This window comes from Vidua chalybeata, chromosome 26, assembly GCF_026979565.1.
Source record: "Vidua chalybeata isolate OUT-0048 chromosome 26, bVidCha1 merged haplotype, whole genome shotgun sequence".
NCBI lineage: Eukaryota > Metazoa > Chordata > Aves > Passeriformes > Viduidae > Vidua > Vidua chalybeata.
Window position 1 is genome coordinate 5,265,017 of NC_071555.1, and position 21,694 is coordinate 5,286,710.

The following is a 21,694-nucleotide window of genomic DNA, read 5'->3' on the forward strand; positions in this document are numbered from 1 at the left end:
CTTCCGGAAGAGGAAGTGACGCCATCAAGCCGGGCGGCAGGGGCGGGCAGCGGAAGCCGGCGGCCGCCATCTTTGTTGGGGCCCGATGCCGGCGGAGAAGATGGCGCTGGACGGGCCCGAGCAGGTGCGGGCGGGCCGGGACCGGGCTGGGGGGAAGCGGCGGAGCTCGGGGAGGGACTCGGGGCGCTTCGTGCTGCCCGAGGGGTGTGCTGCGGCCGGGGCTGCTCGGGGCCTGGCAGCGTCGTGACTAGGTGGGTCTCGGGAAGGCGGCGGAGCCTGAGCGGCGGGACGGGACCGGGACCGGGACGAGATCGGGATCGGGACGTGGGGGCTTGCAGGGGAACGGGAGCTGGGACTGCTGTGGGCACCTGGGAGGACGGGACACGGGGCACCCAGGACTCGGCTTGGGGGTGAGGGGAGGGAGTGAGGGGACGGAAGGGACACTCGGGGCCCGGCGGGAGAAGGAATCGGGGACTGGGACCAGGACGGGAGGAGGGAAAAGGGGAGCCAGGACCCGGCCCGGCGGTGGCGTTGGGGGCATCGGGGCCCTGCGGGGCTGCCCCGGGACCGGCGGGGTGCGGGGCTGTCGGCGGCCGCTGAGCTCTGCTGTCCCAGATGGAGATGGACGACGGCAAGGGCGGCTCGGGGCTCCGGCAGTATTACCTGTCCAAGATCGAGGAGCTGCAGGTGAGCACAGCTGCAGGGGACAGCGGGACCGTGTCCCTGTGCTTCCGGCCGGGGCGGTGTGGCCGTGTCCCTACCCCTGTCCCAGGGCTGGGGGCAGGCAGGACCCGCCCTGGGGCGCTGGGAACACGAGCCGGGGCTGTGCCCTGAGCTGGGGCTGCTCCTGTCCCAGCTGCCAGAGAACAGGGCTGGATGGAATATTGGGAATGGGGAATTGCTACCTGGGAGGCTGTGAGGCCCTGGCAGAGGGTGCCCAGAGCAGCTGGGGCTGCCCCTGGATCCCTGGCAGTGCCCAAGGCCAGGTTGGACACTGGGGCTGGAGCCGCCTGGGACAGTGGGAGGTGTCCCTGCCATGGCAGGGGTGGGACGAGATGAGCTCTGAAGTCTTTACCGATGCAAACCATTCGGTAATTCCCTGCTGGAAGCCGTGTGCTGGGTGAGGCTGAGCCCGAGGCCGCTCAGCAAAGCCTTTCCCTTCAGCTCATCGTGAACGAGAAGAGCCAGAACCTGCGGCGGCTGCAGGCGCAGAGGAACGAGCTCAACGCCAAGGGTACGGCCTGGAGCTCCCCCTGCTCTCCTGGGGCTGGGCCTGGGGGCTCTGGGCCGGGCTTGGGGTGCTCTGGGCCAGGTCTGGAGGGCTCTGGGCTGGGCTTGGGGGGTTCTGGGCCAGGTCTGGAGGGCTCTGGGCCGGGCCTGGGGGTGACAGCCCTCACGCCCAGGGCTGATGCTGAGCTGTCCCTCCCCCAGTGCGGCTGCTGCGGGAGGAGCTGCAGCTGCTGCAGGAGCAGGGATCCTATGTGGGAGAGGTGGTGAGAGCCATGGACAAGAAGAAGGTGCTGGTTAAGGTACGAGGCTGAGCTGCCCCCAGGTGACAGGGCTGGGCTGGGGGCTGTGGGACAGCCCCGTGTCCCCACAGGGGATGGGACAGCTCAGGGACATGGGGTGGGAGCTCCTTGTGCAGAGGAGCTCTATGGGATGGCTCTGCTGGGCTTGGGGCTGCCCTGGGGTGGCCAGTGAGGTTGGAGCTCCTGGCTCCTGCTCCTCCCAGGCCACGGGGGTGTTCCTCAGCAGGGAATTCCCAGGGAAACAACTCCCAGGGGTCTTTGCTCCTTTACAGGTGCACCCAGAGGGGAAGTTTGTTGTGGATGTGGACAAGAACATCGACATCAATGATGTGAGTGCCCCAGGGCTGTGGGGGGTCCCCAGGGCTGGCAGGGACACCCAGCCCCGTGCTGTCCCCACAGGTGACCCCCAACTGCCGCGTGGCGCTGCGCAACGACAGCTACACCCTGCACAAGATCCTGCCCAACAAGGTGGACCCGCTCGTGTCCCTCATGATGGTGGAGAAGGTCCCAGACTCCACTTACGAGATGATCGGGGGCCTGGACAAGCAGATTAAGGAGATCAAGGAGGTCATCGAGCTGCCCGTGAAGCACCCGGAGCTCTTCGAGGCGCTGGGCATTGCCCAGCCCAAGGCAAGTGCTGCTCTGGGGGAGCACAGGCTGGCCCCGTGTCCCCAGGCAGGCTCTGAGGGGCCGCGTGGCCGTTGCAGGGGGTGCTGCTCTACGGCCCCCCCGGCACGGGGAAGACGCTGCTGGCCAGGGCGGTGGCCCACCACACCGACTGCACCTTCATCCGCGTGTCCGGCTCCGAGCTGGTGCAGAAGTTCATCGGGGAAGGTAACGGGGCGGGGGCGGCTCCGGGGCTCCTCGGGGCTGGCTGGGCTCGGGCCCAGGCTGAGCCCGGTGCCCGCAGGGGCCCGCATGGTGCGGGAGCTGTTCGTGATGGCGCGGGAACACGCGCCCTCCATCATCTTCATGGACGAGATCGACTCCATCGGCTCGTCCCGCCTGGAGGGCGGCTCTGGCGGGGATAGCGAGGTGCAGCGCACCATGCTCGAGCTCCTCAACCAGCTCGACGGCTTCGAGGCCACCAAGAACATCAAGGTAGAGGGGCCGGCCCTGCCTGGGGTCTTGCCAGCCCCACGGTGCACAGGGTGGTGACAGCTGTCCCCCTGTGCAGGTGATCATGGCCACCAACAGGATCGACATCCTGGACTCGGCCCTGCTGCGCCCTGGCCGCATCGACAGGAAAATCGAATTCCCCCCTCCCAACGAGGAGGTACCAGAGCCACCCTTTGTCCCTGCTGTCCCCACCCTCTCCCTGGGAGCCATTCCTGGGCTCCAACCCTCCCTGTGCCCCTGCTCCAGGCCCGCCTGGACATCCTCAAGATCCATTCCCGGAAGATGAACCTGACCCGGGGCATCAACCTGCGGAAAATCGCGGAGCTGATGCCGGGGGCCTCAGGGGCTGAGGTGAAGGTGAGCTGGGGACTCTGGGGACATGGGGGCTGCCAAGAGGGGCACTGGCTGATGTTCCCCTCCTGTCCCCTCAGGGCGTGTGCACAGAGGCAGGGATGTATGCGCTGAGGGAGAGGAGAGTGCACGTCACGCAGGAGGACTTCGAGATGGCCGTGGCCAAGGTGGGTGCCATGGGAGAGGTGACAGTGGGGGGTGATGGGGGCACACAGTGTCCTGGATAGCGTTTGCCAGGAGCACAAACAGGGGGATTGTCACCGTGAGTGACATGGGAGAGGCAACCTTCCCTGTGCACGGCTGACACTTGGTCTTGGGGTGTTTGTGGGGTAATTAATACCCAATTTGGGCACTGAATGTTGGACCCACCCCTGTGCCCTCCCCCCCAGGTGATGCAGAAGGACAGCGAGAAGAACATGTCTATCAAGAAGCTGTGGAAGTAATGGTGAGGCTGGAGCTGCTCCCTCTGTGCTGTCAGTAAAGAGCTGCTGTGGCCAGGCCCAGGCACTGGGCTGGGGACTGATTTGGGGATGGGGTGGGGGCTGCAGGACACGGCACACACCCCACAGAGCTGCTGCTAACTGCTTTTATTAGAAAAGATCCAAAATAGACAAAAACTGGTTACACAAGAGGCAGAGCAGGAACCCCTGAGCCCAACCCTGGGAATCTGTAAACGCCCCCCCACCTCGGAGCCTGCAGGGGGGCAAAGGCACTTCAGTGGGGGTGGCAGTGGTGGCACTGCCCCCATGGTCCCCTCCCTCCTCCCTAGTATCTCCAGTTCTTGGTGCCCCTGTGCCCCCACAGGCTCCTGGGGCAGAGCCAGCCCCTCTGCCCCCAAACCTCGTCAAGACAAGTGGTTAATTATGGAATTATGTAAAACAGCGGGGGGTGGGGGGAAAGGAATAAACTGATTGTCACAAACTAAACCTCAGCCCTCGGTTCTGTATCCCCAGAACAGCCCTGGGAGCCTCCCTGAGCCCCTGCAGAGCCCAGTGCAGGAAGAGGAACTCAATCAATATATTAATTAATTAATCAAATACAAACCCACTGTACAAAACGCTGCCTTTTTTCGTGTTTTTTTCTTTTTTTATATAAAACCTGTTCACAAAAATAGTGCAAAACGTCGGGGGGAACTGGCGTTTGGAATGACGAACTTTGGTTGAAGAGGGGCAGGGCGGGGCCTGCGGGGCTCGGGGTGGGGCTGGCAGCTCCTCCCCATGGGCACGGGCAGCGCTTCCCGGCTCCCGGGGCGTTTTTGGGAACGGGAGGGGAGCGGGGAACCCGCGGGGGCTGCGCGGGGAGGGGCGCGATGCAAAGCGGAGGAGGCGCTGCGGGGGCCTGGGGGAGCGGGGACTCCGCTGTGCTCGGCCCGGGGAGCCCCCGTCCCTCCAGGCACATCGGGTTTGTGCAAGTGCTGTGGCTTCCAGTCGGTACCGTCCGGCTCGGGCAGCGGGGCGGGAGCGCCCCCGGGCCCCGCCCGCCTTAAGTGAGGCGGATCCCGAGCACTTGTTCCAGTTCCTGCCGGCGCTGCTGGACCTGGGGACAACGCGGGGTCAGGGAGGGACAGGGGACGCTGCCCGGACTCCTAGGGCTCTGTCACTGCCATCCCAACTCACCTTGGCAAAGATGTGTCTGCCCACGGCCTCCTGCGCCCAGGGCTGTTGGTAAAACTCGGCCCGCCGCTCCTCCTCGGGGTTCCCGATCACATCCGTGATGATCTGACCCAAAGGGGACGGGGCACCAGGAGTGAGGGATCCACAAGGGACCCAGACCTCTCCCAGCCTCCCCACTCTGCCCAGCCCCAGGGCTTCAGAATCATGGAATTGGTAGGGTTGGGGAAAGACCTTCAACCCTTACCCCAACACCACTGCCACGTTTACCACTGACCCATGTCCCCAAGGGCCACATCCATGGTTCTGAACCCCTCCAAGGCTGGGGATTCCACCACTGCCCTCAGCAGCTGTGCCAGCACTGGACAACCCCTTCCAGGAAGAAATTTTTCCCAATATCCAACCTAAACCTCCCTAGCAATTGTTCCCCTTTACCTTGAGGTCCCTCCTCTGGGATTTGATCCATTCCTGGATGAAATCCTGGGGGTTGTTGCTGAAGCTCAGCATGAAATCCCTCTGTGTCTTCAGCTGGTTGATGGACTCGATGGTCTCGTGGATCTGGGCAGGTGACAGGGGTCAGAGGAGCTGTGTTCCCCCCACAGGACACAGCTGCCCCCTGGCAGTGTCCTCTCCCACCTTGGCATCCAGGGAGGCGATTTCCTGCTGGTTGGTGGTCGAGGCCAGGAAATTGCTCATCTGGGCTTTGAGGGGATCGTCCACCTCCACGTCGATGTCATAGCAGGCTGTCTTCTTCTGGTCATTGGGGTCCACACTGGGGGAATGGGGTTGGGGGACCTGCTGAGCCCCCACCTGTCTGGGGGTGGACAGACCCCCAACAACACCACCAGTGCCCCAAGAAGCCTCAGATTTGGTGGTTCTTCCCCTCCCAGGTGACTTGTGCTAGTCCTTCAGGCTGGAGACCTCAAAGCCTGCTGTGGCCCCAGCCCACGGAGCCCCCCGAGCCCTGGGGACAGTGCTTGGCTTACTCCCCACCCTACTGAGCACCCCCAGTCCCAGGGACACTGCCCACTCCCCATCCCATGGAGCCCCTTCAGCCCTGGAGCCATTGCCCACCCAGTGCCCAGCCCAGAGCCCCTCAGGGCCATGCCCACGCTGTGCCCCCACCTGATGGTGTGGTTGATGATGATGGGGTCTGGGTGCTGCAGCAGCCCTGCCAGCTTCATAGGGATCTCGGAGAAGCGCATGCGGACACAGTTGAAGATCTAGGGGGTGAAGCAGAGCCTTTGGCACCCATGGCAGGGTCACCCCTCACCTGTGCAGTGAGGTGGGGCATCCCCAAGCTGGTGGTGTGAGCCAGAGCCCAGGGAAGGGGCACAGCCAGAGCCTGGAAGGGCTGTGGGAACTGGTGAGAGGCTTCTCCCAGCTGGCTGAGGTGGGAATGCGCAGGTACCTGGCGGAAGTAGCGGTTGCAGTTGATGAACTCCTTCTCGTGGCTGTCCTGCAGTTTGTTGTGTTTGATGTAGAGCCACAGGGCCTGCATGATGCTGGCCCTGGTCTGGGTGTGCACCCCCAGCAGCCGGGCCAGCCGTGGGTCCAGCTTGTACTGGGGGGGCTGTGGGGACAGCAGGGGTCAGCCATGGAAGCAGCCAGGCTGGAAAAGCATCCCCCAGAGCAGAGCCCAGCCTGACCCACCCCTGTCCTGTCCCCAGCCCGGAGCACTGAGTGCTCCTGGGACAGCAGAAGGGATGGGGACTCCAGCACCCTCTGGGCAGCTTGTCCCAGTTTTTAACTCCCTTTCCCAGAGCTCCCTGTGCACCTTTCGATCCCTGCATGCCCCAAACCCTCATCCAAGGCCCTGTCCCAGTTTTTAACTACCTTTCCACAGAGGAATTCCTCCTGCTGCCTGAAGAAGAGGGGGGGCCCTCGGGAGTCCCCCACAGCCCGTGTCACTGCGGGTCCATGCCTGGAGCTCCCCGTGCTCCTTTCAATCCCTACATGCCCACACCCTCATCCGAAGCCCTGTCCCAGCCCATCCCTGCTCCTGGGTGGCCCCCAGGTGGCCCCAGGCTGTACCTGGTGGTCCAACATGAGCAGCAGCGTGCACTTCACATTGACATCCCCAGGACGCTTCACCTGGAAGCCGTCGGTCTCCTGGGTCGTGGGCATCCGGTGCCACTGTGAGGGACAACGGGGACATTGCTGAGGCCAGGACCATGGAACCAACCCTGCCAGCAGGGTCTGTGTCTGCACAGCTGGGCTGGGGCTCTGGGGCTGGCACAGCCACACAGCCACACACCCCTGGCAGTTCCTGATCCCAGGGTGGCAGCTCAGAGCTCTCCCAGTCCATCCCATCCCGGGCTGTGCTCCAGCACTGGGATGGACTGGGGCAGTTCCAGCCCTGAGTGCTTGGGGTGCAGGGCTCCCACAGCTTCTGGATCAATCCTGCAGGAATGTGCATCAGAGCCTCTCCCAGCTTCCCCTGGAAGGGGATTCAGCCTCTCCACAGAATCTCCCAGGGCAAAAGCATGAGCTGGGTGCAGGGAGAGCTCCAGGCAGGAGCACCCAAAAAAGGTCTGATCCCTCTGCCAGGCATGGCTTAAACCTCCAAGGACCCACCAGCTCAGGGACAGGCAGGAGTGCAAATCCTTCTTCCCACAGGGCACTGGGGTGAGCCTCCTGTGGGATCAGCACCCCATGGGGACCCTCTGTGCCAGGCTGGGGGGCAAGCTGCCTCTGGGGCCACGTCCCTGTCCCCACACACCACAGCTCCAGTGCTGGCTCAGGATTTGGGCTGTGAGGGCTCAGAGCCAAGCTCTGCCAGGGGAGAAAAGGCATCCCTAAACCTGAGCTGGGAAAGCAGGAGAGCGTGGTCCCCATGGAGGGCTTGGCACTGCGCCCAGCCCCAAAAACCTGCTCAGGCCCCTCTCCCAGCAGGACAGGCCCTGGCCTGGGAGCTGAACATCCAGAGGGGGAGCAGCAGGGGAATGTGCCCCCATTCCCCACTGGGATCCCCTCCCACCTCACCTCCACCAGGTGATTGTCCGGCCCATAGAGCTCCTTGTCCAGCTCGATCACGAGGCTCTTGAAGAAGGAGGAGAACTTCCTCTTCTGCTTGCTGGGCTGCAGACAGGGCAGCAGAGATTCCTGATCCCAAATCCAGCCCCAGACCCCGGAGTGGGGCGGGTGCTGCCCCAGCTGAGCTCTCAGCACAGCACCAGTGCTCCCAGCACCTCCTCATGGCCCAGTGCTCCTCCTCCCAGCACCTCCTCATGGCCCAGTGCTCCTCCTCCCACCATCATGGATCCCTCCTGAGTCCTGATGGACCAAAGTTCCTCCCACCAGCACCTCATCCCTCCTGGATGCTCCCCATAGACCAGCTCCTCCCACCACCACCACTCCATCCCTCCTGGATCCTGACAGACCAGCTGCTCCCTCCCTCCCTCTGGATGCTCCTGATGGACCAGAGCTCCTCCTGCCCTCCCTCCAGCCCTGCTGGATCCTCACATCCTCCAGCAGTTTCCCCTCCACACGGAGCTCCCAGGAGGCCACACGCTCCCCCCCCTCTCCCTCCTCCTTGGCCGGGGTGAAGGTGTTGGAGATGTAAATCCTGAGCTTCCGCTTTTGCTGTGGAATGGGAACAGAGAGAGGGATGGACGGAGTGAGAGGGGACTGCAGCACCCATCTCCATGTCAGCATGAGAGGAAACGGCCTCAGGGGAAATTTAGATTGGTATTAGGGAACATTTATCCACAGAAAGGGTTGTAAAACATTGGAAAGGGCTGCCCTGGGCAGAGGTGGAATCCCCCATCCCTGAAGTGTCCCAGAAATGTGTGGCTATCCCACCTGGGGACATGGCTTAGGGTGATGGTTGGACTGGATTGACCTCAGAGGATTTTTCCAACCTTAAGTTTCCCACAATTCCATGATTTCCAGCCCTCTCCCAGTCCCCCAGCTCACTGTCAGGGGTTTCTTGATGGCTTCCTGGATCTCCATCCTCTTCCGAGCAATGGTTTGGTCCAGCTTGCGCTCGAAGGCCAGGAGGTCCATGTAGGCCTGGGATTCTGGGACCAGCTCCCGGATCTGGACACAGGAATGGCCAATCCCAGTGTGCTGGGATGGGCTGGATCCCCCCCACAGCCTCAGCAGCCAGGGAGACACCAGATGACAAGTCCAGCATCCAGTTTTTATTTTAAACCCAGCCTGGAGCCCTGCAAAGCTCTGCCCAAACCAGTCTGGAGCCTGTCACTGTTCCCAGCAGCATTCCTGCATGGAATGGAACCCTGGAATCTCAGGAGGGACTCTTAGGGACCTACTGAGATCTCCATCCCACCCCACTCCTGCTCCTCGCTTGCTCAGAGTCTGACCCCACCCCAACCCTCTCCTGCCATGCCAGAGGGAGAGACAGAAACATTCCAGGGTGGTTTGGGATTGAACAGAAATTCCCAGTGGGCAGGAGGGAACTCAGGGAGATCCTCCCTTTTTGTGGACCCCCCATCACCTGCAGCAGCTCAGCTCTGTTCCCCGGGCTGAGGTGACACTCACCCTCTGTGGCAGCACCTTGTCAGCCATCTTCCTCCTCTTCACCCTGGGAAACAGGAAAAGTTACAGCTCCCACAGGACACCCTGCTGCCTGCCTGCTGGGGGATGGATACTGGGAAAGGTTCTTCCCCCAGAGGTGCTGGCACTGCCCAGGCTCCCCAGGGAATGGGCACAGCCCCGAGGCTGCCAGAGCTCCAGGAGGGTTTGGACAGCGCTGCCAGGGGTGCCCAGGGTGGGATTGTTGGAGGGTCTGGGCAGGGCCAGGGGTGGGACTGGGGGTCCATTCCCACTCAGGATACTCCTGGGGGGAAGGTGTTGGATGTTGCAGCCTGACATCAGGATATGCTGGAGAAAGCAAAGGTGATAACAAGGCAAAGGCAGGGCTGCAGGACAGAATTCCCAAATTTCCCCTCTGAAAGCAGCCATCCCATTCTCCCAGTGCTCCAAACCAAAGCCACTGCCAGGAACTCCCTCAAACCCAACTCAAACCAAACCCTGCTGTGGTGGGGCTGAAATCCTGGGAAAATTCAGCTGGGCTGGATCCAACCCTGCCCACTGCAGATTCCCATCACCCCGAGCCCATCCCAGTGCCCAGCCAGCTCCTGCTCAGCCTGGGCACAGCAGGGAATGCTCTCCTGTTTTCCTGCCCGGGAGATGGGGCAGGCTTCAGCAGCACAGGGAATTCCCGTTTCTCCAGCTGCACCTGGAGCAGCAGGATGACACGGGAGGGGCCCTGGGCACACTGCATGCTCCAGGAGAACACTCCAGGAGAGGCCAGAGCCCTGCTTTGCAGCAATGCCTGCCCCATCCAACCCCCCCTGCCTGCAGGGTCTGGACACCCCAGAGCAGCTGGAAGCTCCTAATCCCTTGATCCAGCGGCTGGGAGCAGGGAATGCCCAGCCACGAGCCTGGCTGATCTCTGATCCCAGTCCCCAGCCCTGATGGGATGGCCCTGATGTCCCTGTGGCTGCCAGGCTGTCCCTGTCCCCAGCCCCAGCTTGCTCCAGCTGTGCAGTGCTGGGATGGCCCAGGAGGGATCAGGAAGCCAATGGAGCTGCCAGGGAAGGGAATGGGACCTGAGCATCCATGAGCACCAAGGGATCCTGCCTGGAGATTCTAGGAGCCAAACAGCCCCCACAGAGAGGGATCAGCAGGGCTGGGAACCAGCGAGGAGCTGCTGGCAGAGCCCAAACAAAGAGTCCTGCCCTGACTGAAGCTCCAGGGAGCATCCCTAAAATCTTCCAGCCCCATCCCATACTTCCCTAAAATCTGCCAGCCCCATCCCATACTCCCCTAAAATCTGCCAGCCCCACCCCATACTTCCAGCCACATCTGTGCCTGCCAGAGCCATCAGGGACCCCTGGGAGGACAAAGAAGACCCCCAGGAGCTGCTGCTGGGGACCCCACGAGGCTCTTTGGTTCCTGGTGTGGAGGTCAGAGTGAGAGGAAGCTGCAAACTGAGGAATCTCTGCCTCCATCCCAAAACATCCCACTCCCAAGCTCTGGTAGGTGCCAGGCTGGAGGAAAACCCTGCTGGTCCCCCCCCTCTGCAGCAGGACAGGAGCTGTGGCACCCTGCATGAGGTGACACTTGAATGGAGACCTGGAGAGGCTTTGGGGTCTCGAAGAGAGTCAAACACTGACTGAACACAGCCCTGGGATCCCTGTCCTGAATGAAATTATATCCATCTTTTTACAGCTCTGTATCTGCAGTGACATCTCATTGATATTAGGTATTATTTCTCTTTATATAGGTATTTCCAGAACAGGGCTCTGCTGTGCTCTGGAGAAGTTTCCCAGCAGAAGATCCTGTTGGGAATGAATTATTGTGCCTGGTTTGAAGCAAGCAGCTCCCAGCTCAGTTCAGATGGAAAACAGGAGGTGAAACACAACCTGGATGCACTGAGAAGCAGGGAGGCAGCTCCCTGTCAGCAAGGATTAGTGTGGTAGTGCTGGGAATGTTCAAGGAGCTTGGAGCACCCTGGGGTGGGACTGGATGGGCTTTGAGGTCCTTCTACCCCACCCACTCTGTGATTTTACAAAGTGCAACCAGGACCCAGCAAGACCCCCCCGTCCTCCCGTGGGGATCCCTCCAGGACGGGACATCCCAGCCTTACCCTCTCCTCGGGGTGGCCATGGGTGGCTGTGCCTGGGGGGTCAGCAGGCGCTTCCGGAAGGGATCCATCATGGCCTGGGGCAGGCCGGGCCTCAGCGGGGTCGCTGCTCCGTACGGGGGGGCTCCCGGGGGTCCCACCTGCAGCCCTGCCATGGGCATCCTGCCCCCAGGGGGCATCCCGGGGCGCTGCTGGACAACAGGGACGGGTTAAACGGGGCCCTGGCCATGGTGCCATCCACCCTGGCTGCCACCTCTTCCTGAGGGTGCATCCTGGGCCAGGGCAGGCCTCAGGAAATGCCAGCAGGAGCTGCAGGAAGCGATGGGAAAGCAGGAACAGGAGAAGCTGAGGAGTGCAGGGAAGCCTGGCCTGGCAGCAGTGGAGCCAAAGCCAGGCTGGTGGCCCTGTGCCGCCACCCCCGAGCTGCAGCAGCACGAGGACACTGCCAGCAATGTCCCCATCCTGGGGACCTCGTGGGTTCCTCTCTGGAAAGCAGCACAGGAGGGGTGAGCAGGGCAATCCCACTTCCTCCCCCAGGCAAGAAGGAGGTGAGGGATGGAGGAAGCAGCAGCTCCTCCCTGTCAGCAGCCAGCTCCCGTCCTTCCCCTTCCAAGGACACACACAGGGAATTTGGGAGCCACAACAAAACCCCGAGGGGTGCCAGCCCTGGCAGCCCCTCTGCACCCTCAGAGTACTGATTTGGCAGCACCACTGGTGCCTCAGGTGCCACCAGGTTGTCCCCCTGGGGACAATCGCTCCCAGCCCCCCAGGACTCAGCAGCCACCTCTCCTGCTCCTCCCTGCTCCACCCTGGGGCTGATCCAGCAGCTTCCCAGGATCCTCTGATCCTCAGTTCCCCCTGCCAAGGTAGGAGGCTGGGAGAGCCAGCAGAGCAACATTTCTGCCCTGCCCCAGGTTCCTGACATGTCAGGACATCCCCACAGCCCTGCAGGGCAGGGAGCCAAGGAAACACCTCATTCCCTGCACACAGGGACACATCTGGGAGCAAACCCTGGATGCGGGGTTCGGAATATGGGATGCAGCCGGCCTGCCCTCCACAGCTCAGAGCTGTAGCAGGGCTTGGTTTGATGGAGCTGCAGCCAAAAAAACCCTAAAAAACACCCCCACCTCCGTGAAAAGCTGATAGACACAAAGCCAAGAGTTTTGAGCTGCCCCAGGTGCCTCTGCCAGTGCCAGATCCCAAGAGGAGAAGTGTTCCAGGCAGGGTCAGGGCAGCAGCAAGGCCCCAGGATTAGCGCTGCACATGGAAGCTCAAACCCCCCCAGGCCCAGGCTGAGCCTGTTATACAACAAACACAACCACACAGGCTCCAGAGCCTTTGAAGCAGCAAGCCCAGAGCCCGGGCTCTGACCCTCCCTTCCCCAGGGCAGGAGGCTCCTTTTTCCTCCTCCCAGATGTTCCTCTCCTCCTGCTCAGCCCCATTTGTGCAGCTCCTCGTGACTCCGGCAGCAGCACCGGGGGTGAGCAGGGCCAGCAGCACCTCTCTGTGCCAAAACCACAAGGCCAGGCCCCAGTTTCTTTGGGTTTATCAAGAAATCCGTTGTGGCAGGGCCGGGTGGACCCACAGCCTGTGTAACACGACAAACCACAGTAAATGTTGTTCTGCAGTTCAGTTCCAGCAGGACTGTGGAACCCCTGTGGAACCCAAGCCTGTGCTGACACACAGAAAAGCAGAGAAACTCCCAGAAAGAGCTGGGAAACTTTTACTTTGAAATTCCTGGGCCCCCAGAGCAGCTGAGCGCAGAGCCCAGGCTGGAAGCAGAGCCTGCATTCCCTGGAGCCACCAGGAGCAGGAAATGGCTCCCAGGGAAACCCTGCCCCTGGTGTTTTTCAGTGCCTGGAAGGCCAGGGAGGTTCCACAGCTCCAGAGACATTCCCTGCCCTGGCAATGCTGTCAGGAGCTTGCTTGGAGCTGACCCAGCCATGCCGAGCTCCTGTCCTTTGGTCAGAGCAGCCCTGAGGTCTCTCCTCCCACCCTCTGCCACTCCATGGAGCACATTTCAGATCTATCCCTGCAGTGAGAGATTTGGAGGCTTCAGAGAGTCTTTGACAGCTCCACGTCCTGGGCAAGGTCTCTTGTGTGTCCAGCTGCTCTTTCCAAGGCTCCATTGAGACAATTCCATCAGCAGGGAGAGGTTCAGCACATGGATAAACAGATTTGTCACACCTTAACTTCACCATCACCTCCCAAACCATCTGAGAACCATCAGCCACAGCTCAGCTGCCAGGGAGCGACTTCCAGCCCACCAAGGACCCACACTGGATTGCCTGGCTGAGCAAAAAGGGGAGGGCAGAATCCTCCACATGGAATTTTCCTCTCAGTTTACTCTCAGGATTTTCAAATTTGCAACAGAGAAGCCTCTTGGCTCAACCAGTCACCAGTGCCTGAGGCAGACTTGCCCCAAAGGCTCCCAAACCCTTCTCACACAAGCCCAGCCTAAAACCAGAGTCAGAAAGCAACACCACAGCCCCAGGGTGAAGCCTGTCTCCAGCCCCTCTTGGAAAGCCAGGAAATTCCCAGGATGCAGAGGGCTTAAACTCAGGAAATTTGATTAAACCAGCTCCAAGCAGGAGCTCATTCCTGCCCAGCACCCCCAGTCCCTGTGCCACCCCCAGGGCCCGCCCCATCCCCTCCCCTCGGAGGGGCAGACAAAGGGCAAACCCTGCAAGCTCAGCGGGAGGAACAGCCTGGATCCCATCCAGCACTCCCTGCGGAGCCTCTGGAAATGGGACAGTGAACAGCCCGTGTCTGCTCGCTGCCAGGGACAGGGACGGGGCTGTGCTCGGGGTTCATCCCAGGGCACCGCTCAGCCCATGGGCCTGGGGTAGCTCTGCCCGGAACCGGCTCTGGCTGAATCCAACAGGAGCCTGGGAGGGCTCCTGAGGGATGTTTGCTGGCATGGCAGGAGCCTCTGAGCCTGCCAAAGGCCCCTTCTCGAGGAAGGGCAGCCCAGAAATCCGGGGCTGGTAGCAGAAAGGAGAAGCAATAAATCCCAGGATGGATCTGCACGAAGAAGCTGGGCTGGAGAGAGAACTTGAGGCAAAGCAGGAATTCTGCAAACAGCTCCAGAGCCTCTTCATGTCCCTTCCAGGATCCTGGCTCTTCCCTGCACCTCCCCACACCCCCTCCTGTCCTGCTCCAGGATCCAGCTCTGCACACTGACAGGGAACCAGGGAGCCAGAGCCCACATCCATCCTCACCCAGGGCTCTGGAGCAGAGCCTGGCCCAGCACCAAGAGCTCTTCCTGCAAGTTCTTCCCCTCGTGCCCAGGCAGCAGCACTTCCCACCGGGATACAGAAACAATCCCTGTTCAAACAAGGTTCCAGCTCCACATCGGGCTGGGCTCCAGGAGAGCTCTGCTGCCCAGGGCTTTGCGTGGATTGGGATCATGAGCCGCCTGCACACCCAAAAGAGTGATTTTCTCCTTTGTTCCTCTTTATCTGTGAGCAAATCCCTCTTGGGAGGGTGCCAGGGAGAGCCTGGGCTGGTGCTGGCACAGACCTTCAGCTGGGAGGTGCTGCTGGGATGGAGATGCTGCTGCTGCAAACTCTGCTGCAGCTCCCTGCAAGCCCCCAAATTCCCCACACTTGGAAAACCTCTGTGTTTGACATAGGAGGAGCTCCAGGAGCCTGATCTCGGCTGTAAAGTTGACATGAGGAAGTAGTAAATCAAAGGGAAAAGGGCACAGCACAGACACAGCCCCCAGCAGATCCAGGACACATCCTGGAATGTCTCCAGCAGCAGCAGAGCTGTCTGGGCTGGACAAACCTGCCTGTCCACAGCCCCGTAGCTGGAGCCCTGAATGTTCCAGGGCAGGGAAAGGAGAGGTCACAGGGATTCACATGCCACAGGGGCAGGAACAGCAGCAGGAACAAGGAACAAAGGTGTTGGATCCTCCTGGGGAGATGGGCCTGGCACAAACCCTGCCTGTGGTGTTCCTGCGGGGCCAAACTTTCTGGAGGGCTCCCAGGAAGGCGCTGTGGAAGCACAGGGAGCAGCAGGGCTGGAGGTGCTGCTGCTCCCCTTTCTCTGTCACGTTTCCCAGGAGCAGCAGAGCGTGCCTGGGCCCTGCTCTGCCCTCCTCCCCTGCTCCAAAGGACAGTGTCCATCTGCTTTGGATCAGGCTGGAAGCAGCTCCAGGCTCGGGCTCTGATGAAACCTGCCTTGGAAAGCCTCTCCCTGGGGAAGGGTGGGGTTATCCAGCACGAGCCTTCTGGAACAGCTCTAGCCCTGGCTGTCGGCCCCTGGCTCCCTCCAAGCCAGTCCCCACCACTGCATGAGCAGGAACACTGCTCTCCCTGCTCCCCAAGGGGTGGATTTCTCCCTCTCCAGCATGTCCAGGCCTCCCTAGTTTCAACTGGCACAACATTCCATGCTTCTTCAGCTCCTCCATGGATTTCTCCATGAAGCACAACTTTCCTTCCCACTGCCATCTGCCCAGGGACAGGATCACAGAGCTGCTTCCAGGCTTGGGAGCTGTTGGCCTGCAGCAGCCTCCTGGCCAGGGAATCCAGGCTCTGCCTTCCCAACACGTGCCAATAAAATCCATTTAATGGGGACCTAATTCTGCACCAGGGAAGCATCAGCAAGGCCAGAGCGCTGAATTCCAAGGTCTCATCCCACACAACTCCACGCTACTCCAGGCCACGGCGTTAATCCCAAAACTTGGGAAAAACTCTCCTAAACCTGAAACCAGCACCCGAAAAACCAGGAAGGCTCCTTCCTGCTGAACTTCCACGGAACCTGGCTGCTGGGGCTCAGCCTGGGTATCCTGGCTGCTCCAGCGGCAGAAAGAGGGATCAGGTTGGGAGATCTGCCCACACCCCCCACCACGCCTGATGTTCCTGCTCCTCTCCTTCCTGCTCCAGGCATGGCACCGGCCCCTGGCTGCTCTGGAAACATCAGCTCCCACCAGAGGAGCCCCCTGGATTCCTTGCCTGGGCTGCCAGGAAATCCCCAGCAGGCACACAAGGATATCCGAAGGACGAGCATATGTTTAATAATCCCAAGATTAGAGCTCCTAAGCCCTTGCTGGCCTGGCCAGGGCCTCTTCTGTCTCCTGGTACCCAAACAACGCAGCCCTTCCTAAAACTGGGACAGAACCAAGCCCTGGGGGGATGGCAGAGATGGGAGGGGCTGTTTTGCTCAGCCTGGGAATTGCAAAACAAAGGGCAGACCCTCTGGATCCTCTCCCAGGCTCAGGGAGAGGCCACTCAACACCAGCCCGGGGGCTGATCCCGCTGTGCCTGCACCGTGGGGACATCACCACGGGGACATCACCACGGGGACATCACCCCCTGCTCCTGACACCTGCTGCCAGCCCAGCCGTGGGGGAAGCAGCATCTGCCAGCCTGTTTACCCGGCTGCTCCCAGCTGGCTCCAGCCTCCCAGCTGGATTTTGCACCCTGCACATGGAAGGTCAGGCAGTGCCCCCGCCTCGAGTTACCAGCAGCTCACACCCGGCCAGCTCAGCTTCCAACACCATTTTCTGGCGTTTTGAAGGCTGCAGAAGGAAGTTGTTTCCTTCTCCTGTGTTAAGGAGCCAGATTTTCCCTGAGCTTGGTTTATTTCCTGAGTTTTAAATCATGCCAATCAGGCACAGCTCTGGAGGAGGCAGCGGTGGCCCAGGAGAATGTGTTGCACAACTGGGTGCCTCCATTTCCAGCCTGCCTGGAAAACTGAGCTTTACATCTGAAAACTCATTCCCAAAATAATCAGCACAAGCTTGGGAGTGAACTGAGAAGGCAAGTGTCCAAGGGGGAGCAGGAATGTGTGTCAGGATATACTTCTTACTGCTGGAATAGTATAGAAACATGGAGTGATTTGGGTGGGAAGGGACCTTAAATCCACCCAGTGCCACCCCTGCGATGGCAGGGACACCTCCCACTGTCCCAGGCTGCTCCAAGCACTGTCCAGCCTGGCCTTGGGCACCGCCAGGGGTCCAGGGGCAGCCACAGCTGCTCTGGGCACCCTGTGCCAGGGCCTGCCCACCCTCCCAGGGAACAATTCCCAATTCCCGATATCCCATCCATCCCTGCCCTCTGGCAGTGGGAGCCATTCCCTGTGCTTGTCCCTCCAGGCACTTGTAAACACAGTTCTTACTTCCTGAATTTACTTGTAAAAGATGCCAGGCTGAAAAACGAGTGATTTCACGTGCTCTTGGAGGGCTGCTCGTTGTTCCGATTTACTTTCCCCAATATTGCCGAGCGCCTGCTCTCCTCTCCCACCACTAAGCAAGCCCCGGTCCTTCCGGAGGACACTCCGAGGATACTCCGAGGTTACATCTGCACACCACGCGTTACCGCCGCCTTTGACAAGGACATAAGCGTGCTCTCGGCGGGTCCGTGGCGGGGCAGGGCCCGGGCAGGGCCGGGATGGCTGCGGAGACGGACCGGGCTCGGGGCCCGCGGCAGCGACCCCGGCCCGGGCCCGGGCCCGGCTCACCCGCTGCGGGAGGGGACGGGGACGGGCCCGGCCCAACTTCCACCGGACTTTGAGGGTGCAAAGTGGGAGCGGGGAAGAGGGAGGAGTCCCGACTGAAAGGGGCAGCAGAACGGCCCCACCGGGGCGGCCGGGCCCGCTCCGGGCGATGCCAGCCAGGCCCGGCCGCGCTGCCCCGGGAAGGCCCCGCCGGCCCGCCCGGCCACCCCGGCGCTGGCCCGGGCCCCTGGGTGCCCCCCGCGGCCCTCCCGCCGCCCCGGGGCTCTCTCTCACCTGGTACTGCGCGGCGGCCGGGCCCATGGCGCGGTAGCCCGGGGCGGCGGCGGGCGCGGGGCTGGGGCCGCGCAGCAGGGCGGTGCCGGGCCCCGGGGCCGGCGGGGCGGCGGAGGGGGGCAGCGGGCTGAGCGGGAAGGCGCCGCGCCCGGCCATGGCGGGGCCGCAGCGGACGGGACGGGACGGGACGGGGCGGGGAGGCCCCGGCGGCGGCGCCGGCGGAACGGGAAGGAAGGGGAAGGGGAACGGGAACGACTCCGCGCCCGCCGCCTCAGGCCCCGCCCCCACAGCGCCTCATGCCCCGCCCCTGCTTAGCCCCGCCCCGGCATAGCCCCGCCCACATCCCGCCTCAGGCCCCGCCCCGCAGTGCCACGCCCGCGGCGCCGCGCGCACATCCGGGAGTTCCGCCCACTCCGGCAGAGGCTCCACCCCCAGCCCGTGCGTGTGACGTAGCGTGAGTGACGTCAACGTGTGTGGCATGTGCCATGTACACATGTGTGCACTTGTGTGCACGTGAGGGGGTGTGTGTGTGTGAACACCTGTGTGTGTGAGCACCTGTGTGTGAACATATGTGTGTGTGTGTGTCTGTGAACACCTGTGTGTGAACACCTGTGTGTGTGTGTGTGAACACCTGTGTGTGTGTGTGAACACCTGTGTGTGTGAGCACCTGTGTGTGAACATATGTGTGTGTGCAGCACGAGTCCAACAGGAGGTGTGTGTGTGCATTGCTACAGGTGTGTGTGTGACACAGGTATGTCTGTGCAGGTGTGTGAGTGACACAGGTGTAGGTCTGACACAGATGTGTGTGTGGCACGGCTGTGAGTGACCCGTGTGAGTGACACAGATGCACGGGGGTGTTTGCACACCTAACGGGTGTGAGGGCCCGTGTGTTCGCGCCTCAAGTGTTTGCACACGCGTGTGTGCAGGTGCGGGACAGGGGGACACGGGGGTCACCGCGGCACGGGCAGAGCTCGGCTGTGTGTGTGAGGAGCCGGGGGGTCACGCACACACCTGGGGAGGGCTGCGGGGTGCGCGGCACCTGCGGGAATCTTGGGGGTCCCGGGAGTCTCTGTGATCGTGGGGGTCCCTGGGGTCTAAGCGGTCCCGGGGATCGCGGGGCTCGCGGTGATCACAGGGGTCTCAGGCCCACGCGGAGGTCGGAGTGTCTCGGGGGCCCCGGGGTCGTGGGGGTCTCGGGGGTCGTGGTGGTCCTGAGAGTCAGGAGGCCATGGGTGTCTCGATGTTCTCTGGGGTCCCAGTGGTCCTGGTGGACCTGGGGATCCCGGTGGTCTCAGTGTTCTCAGGGGTCCCAGGGGTCTCGGTGTTCTCAGGGGTCCCGGTGGTTCCGCTGTTCTCAGCGGTCCCAGTGGTCCCAGTGTTCTCGGCGGTCCTGGTGTTCCCTCTGTTCCCAGTGTTCCCGCTGTTCTCGGCGGTCCCGGTGTTCTCGGTGTTCTCGTTGTTCCCACTGTTCCCGCTGTTCTCGGTTGTCCTGGTGTTCCCAGTGTTCTCGGTGTTCTCAGCGGTCCCGGTGTTCTCAGTGTTCTCGTTGTTCCCACTGTTCCTGGTGTTCGGGGTGTTCCCAGTGTTCTCGGTGTTCTCAGCAGTTCCGGTGTTCCCACTGTTCCCGCTGTTCCTAGTGTTCTCAGTGTTCCCGCTGTTCCCGGTGTTCTCAGTGTTCCCGGTGTTCTCAGTGTTCCCGCTGTACCCGGTGTTCTCAGTGTTCTCGGTGTTCTCAGTGTTCTCAGTGTTCCTGCTGTTCCTGGTGTTCTCAGTGTTCCCGGTGTTCCCGCTGTTCCCACTGTTCTCAGTGTTCCCGTTGTTCCCGGTGTTCTCAGTGTTCCTGGTGTTCCCGCTGTTCCCGGTGTTCTCAGTGTTCCCGCTGTTCCCGCTGTTCGCAGTGTTCCCAGTGTTCTCAGTGTTCCCGGTGTTCCCGCTGTTCCCGCTGTTCTCAGTGTTCCCGCTGTTCCCACTGTTCTCAGTGTTCCCGTTGTTCCCGGTGTTCTCAGTGTTCCTGGTGTTCCCGCTGTTCCCGGTGTTCTCAGTGTTCCCGCTGTTCCCGCTGTTCGCAGTGTTCCCAGTGTTCTCAGTGTTCCCGGTGTTCCCGCTGTTCCCGCTGTTCTCAGTGTTCCCGCTGTTCCCACTGTTCTCAGTGTTCCCGTTGTTCCCGGTGTTCTCAGTGTTCCTGGTGTTCCTGCTGTTCCAGGTGTTCTCAGTGTTCCCGCTGTTCCCGCTGTTCGGAGTGTTCCCAGTGTTCTCAGTGTTCCCGGTGTTCCCGCTGTTCCCGGTGTTCCCAGTGTTCCCGCTGTTCCCGGTGTTCTCAGTGTTCCCGGTGTTCTCAGTGTTCCCGCTGTTCCCGCTGTTCCCGCTGTTCCCGGTGGTCCCGGGGGTCGCGGCTGTTCCGCAGCGCGGCCGCCAGGGGGCGCCGCAGGGATGCGCTCCGCGGTCGGGTCGGAGCAAAAGCCCCGAAATTCCCAAAATTCCCGGAAAATCCCTCAGTCCGGGCATACCACGGGGGTTCAGGGCTGTGTTTCCAAACCCTCCTGCTCTGCAGCCGCACCTGGACGCTCCCACAGCGCGCTTGAACCATCACTAAAACCCTTCGGAAGGGCTGACACCTCAATAGAGGCAACCAAACCCTGTCCCGGGGCGATCTGAGCCGCTGGTGACCCTCAGGGAAATCCCGGGAAAGGCTGGAACTTCTGGATGCTGCCACAGGGCACTCAGAGATGCCCAGAGCCCGCCCCGTGCCCAGGAATTCCTCACCTGCTGAGTCTATCCTAGGCTGGCATCACACTCTCACTGCAGGTGTAGTTGATGACTTTCATCCCAGCCCCATGGTTTTGGGGAGGTTTCCAGGATTTTGGGGCAGTTTGTGTCTTGCCTAGTCCCTGTATGTCCAGGAACAAGGATGGTCAGGAAAAGTGACAGTGACTATCCCCTGCAGTGGCTTCACCACAACACCCCAGGCACAGGGCGCAGGTGACAGCTGAGCCTCCTCACATCGTGGGTGTCACTGAAGACCCTCCTCTGAGCAGAACTCCTGTGTGTTAAAGGTTGGAAAAGGCTCCTTTTCCCCTTACAGGGCTCAAGCCCTCAGTGGGATTTGTCCGTCTCGTTCCTGGTGGCTCCGTGGGACAGCAGTGGGGACAAGGGTTTATTCCCTGGGGGACACCCAGGGCTCTGCTCTTCAGTCACTGAGATGATTTTCCTGCTTCCTTCAGAGAGGGCTGTGCTGGGCACTCTTTCCCTTTCCCATAGGAAAACAATTCTCCAGGATCTAGAGCTCCTTTTCCCACTCGTAGGTAAGAAAAAATCTGAACTGGAGAAGCCTCTCCTGATGGATTTTTTGCTTTTACTGAAATGGAGGCTATGCTTCCAAAGCAAAATAAGCTGGAAACCAGGTGGGCAAGGACAAGGCTTGAGCTGAGCCTGATTTCTCTCTCTCCAGGCAGGTCCCAGCCATCCCTCTGGGATGCAGAAGGGATGGGGCTGCAGGGAAATCAGGCAGGGATTGTGAGGATTAGGGCTTTATTACTTTTCCAGCTCTGTTGTCATTCCTGTTGTCTTACCTGAGGCCATGGAAAGTCCCAGGGCTTGGGGACACCCCAGGACATCGGGTCCTCCTCCCATCCCTGCCTGGCTGAATGACCTTCAGGAAGTTGCTTTCCCCACCTTTTTCCCTCTCTCCTCAGTGTTCCTGCCCCTGCTGGAGTGGGAACTGCTCCATCCCAAAGTGC

The 21,694-nt window shown here is 61.4% G+C and overlaps 2 protein-coding genes across 5 annotated transcripts; one reads left to right on the top strand and one right to left on the bottom strand.

The window, feature by feature from the left end:
- Positions 1-16: 16 nt before the first annotated feature.
- On the top strand, positions 17-4,057 carry PSMC5 (proteasome 26S subunit, ATPase 5). Of its 2 annotated transcripts, none has more exons than XM_053965329.1 (13): positions 17-124; positions 616-687; positions 1,165-1,234; positions 1,432-1,529; positions 1,802-1,858; positions 1,929-2,159; positions 2,237-2,363; positions 2,440-2,630; positions 2,707-2,805; positions 2,895-3,005; positions 3,080-3,166; positions 3,389-3,444; positions 3,958-4,057. In XM_053965329.1, the coding sequence occupies exons 1-12, from the start codon at positions 86-88 to the stop codon at positions 3,440-3,442; spliced, it is 1,236 nt and encodes a 411-aa protein (XP_053821304.1). In that variant the 5' UTR covers positions 17-85; the 3' UTR covers positions 3,443-3,444; positions 3,958-4,057. The 2 variants fall into 2 exon arrangements, with proteins under 2 accessions (XP_053821304.1, XP_053821303.1); XM_053965328.1 differs by having other exon boundaries at positions 18-124; positions 3,953-4,054.
- On the bottom strand, positions 3,572-18,244 carry SMARCD2 (SWI/SNF related, matrix associated, actin dependent regulator of chromatin, subfamily d, member 2). Of its 3 annotated transcripts, none has more exons than XM_053965325.1 (13): positions 17,958-18,244; positions 11,226-11,413; positions 9,113-9,155; positions 8,528-8,650; positions 8,075-8,194; positions 7,595-7,690; positions 6,644-6,745; positions 6,021-6,182; positions 5,735-5,832; positions 5,246-5,381; positions 5,045-5,167; positions 4,616-4,717; positions 3,572-4,535 (listed from the first exon to the last, which is right to left on the bottom strand). In XM_053965325.1, the coding sequence occupies exons 1-13, from the start codon at positions 18,111-18,113 to the stop codon at positions 4,482-4,484; spliced, it is 1,503 nt and encodes a 500-aa protein (XP_053821300.1). In that variant the 5' UTR covers positions 18,114-18,244; the 3' UTR covers positions 3,572-4,481. The 3 variants fall into 3 exon arrangements, with proteins under 3 accessions (XP_053821300.1, XP_053821301.1, XP_053821302.1); XM_053965326.1 differs by having other exon boundaries at positions 11,226-11,410; positions 17,958-18,243; XM_053965327.1 differs by lacking the exon at positions 8,075-8,194.
- Positions 18,245-21,694: the final 3,450 nt, after the last annotated feature.

What these genes read in the sequence shown, in the direction of transcription:
- PSMC5 (XM_053965329.1), top strand. Translation starts at nt 86, where the DNA reads ATGCCGGCGGAGAAGATGGCGCTGGACGGGCCCGAGCAG. An exon ending in CGCTGGACGGGCCCGAGCAG is followed by an intron (nt 125 to 615) that starts GTGCGGGCGGGC and finishes CTGCTGTCCCAG; the next exon opens with ATGGAGATGGACGACGGCAA. An exon ending in TGGGCATTGCCCAGCCCAAG is followed by an intron (nt 2,160 to 2,236) that starts GCAAGTGCTGCT and finishes TGGCCGTTGCAG; the next exon opens with GGGGTGCTGCTCTACGGCCC.
- SMARCD2 (XM_053965325.1), bottom strand. Translation starts at nt 18,113, where the DNA reads ATGGCCGGGCGCGGCGCCTTCCCGCTCAGCCCGCTGCCCCCCTCCGCC. An exon ending in CGGCCGCCGCGCAGTACCAG is followed by an intron (nt 11,414 to 17,957) that starts GTGAGAGAGAGC and finishes CCTGTTGTCCAG; the next exon opens with CAGCGCCCCGGGATGCCCCC. An exon ending in AGGGGAAACTGCTGGAGGAT is followed by an intron (nt 7,691 to 8,074) that starts GTGAGGATCCAG and finishes CCCTGTCTGCAG; the next exon opens with CCCAGCAAGCAGAAGAGGAA.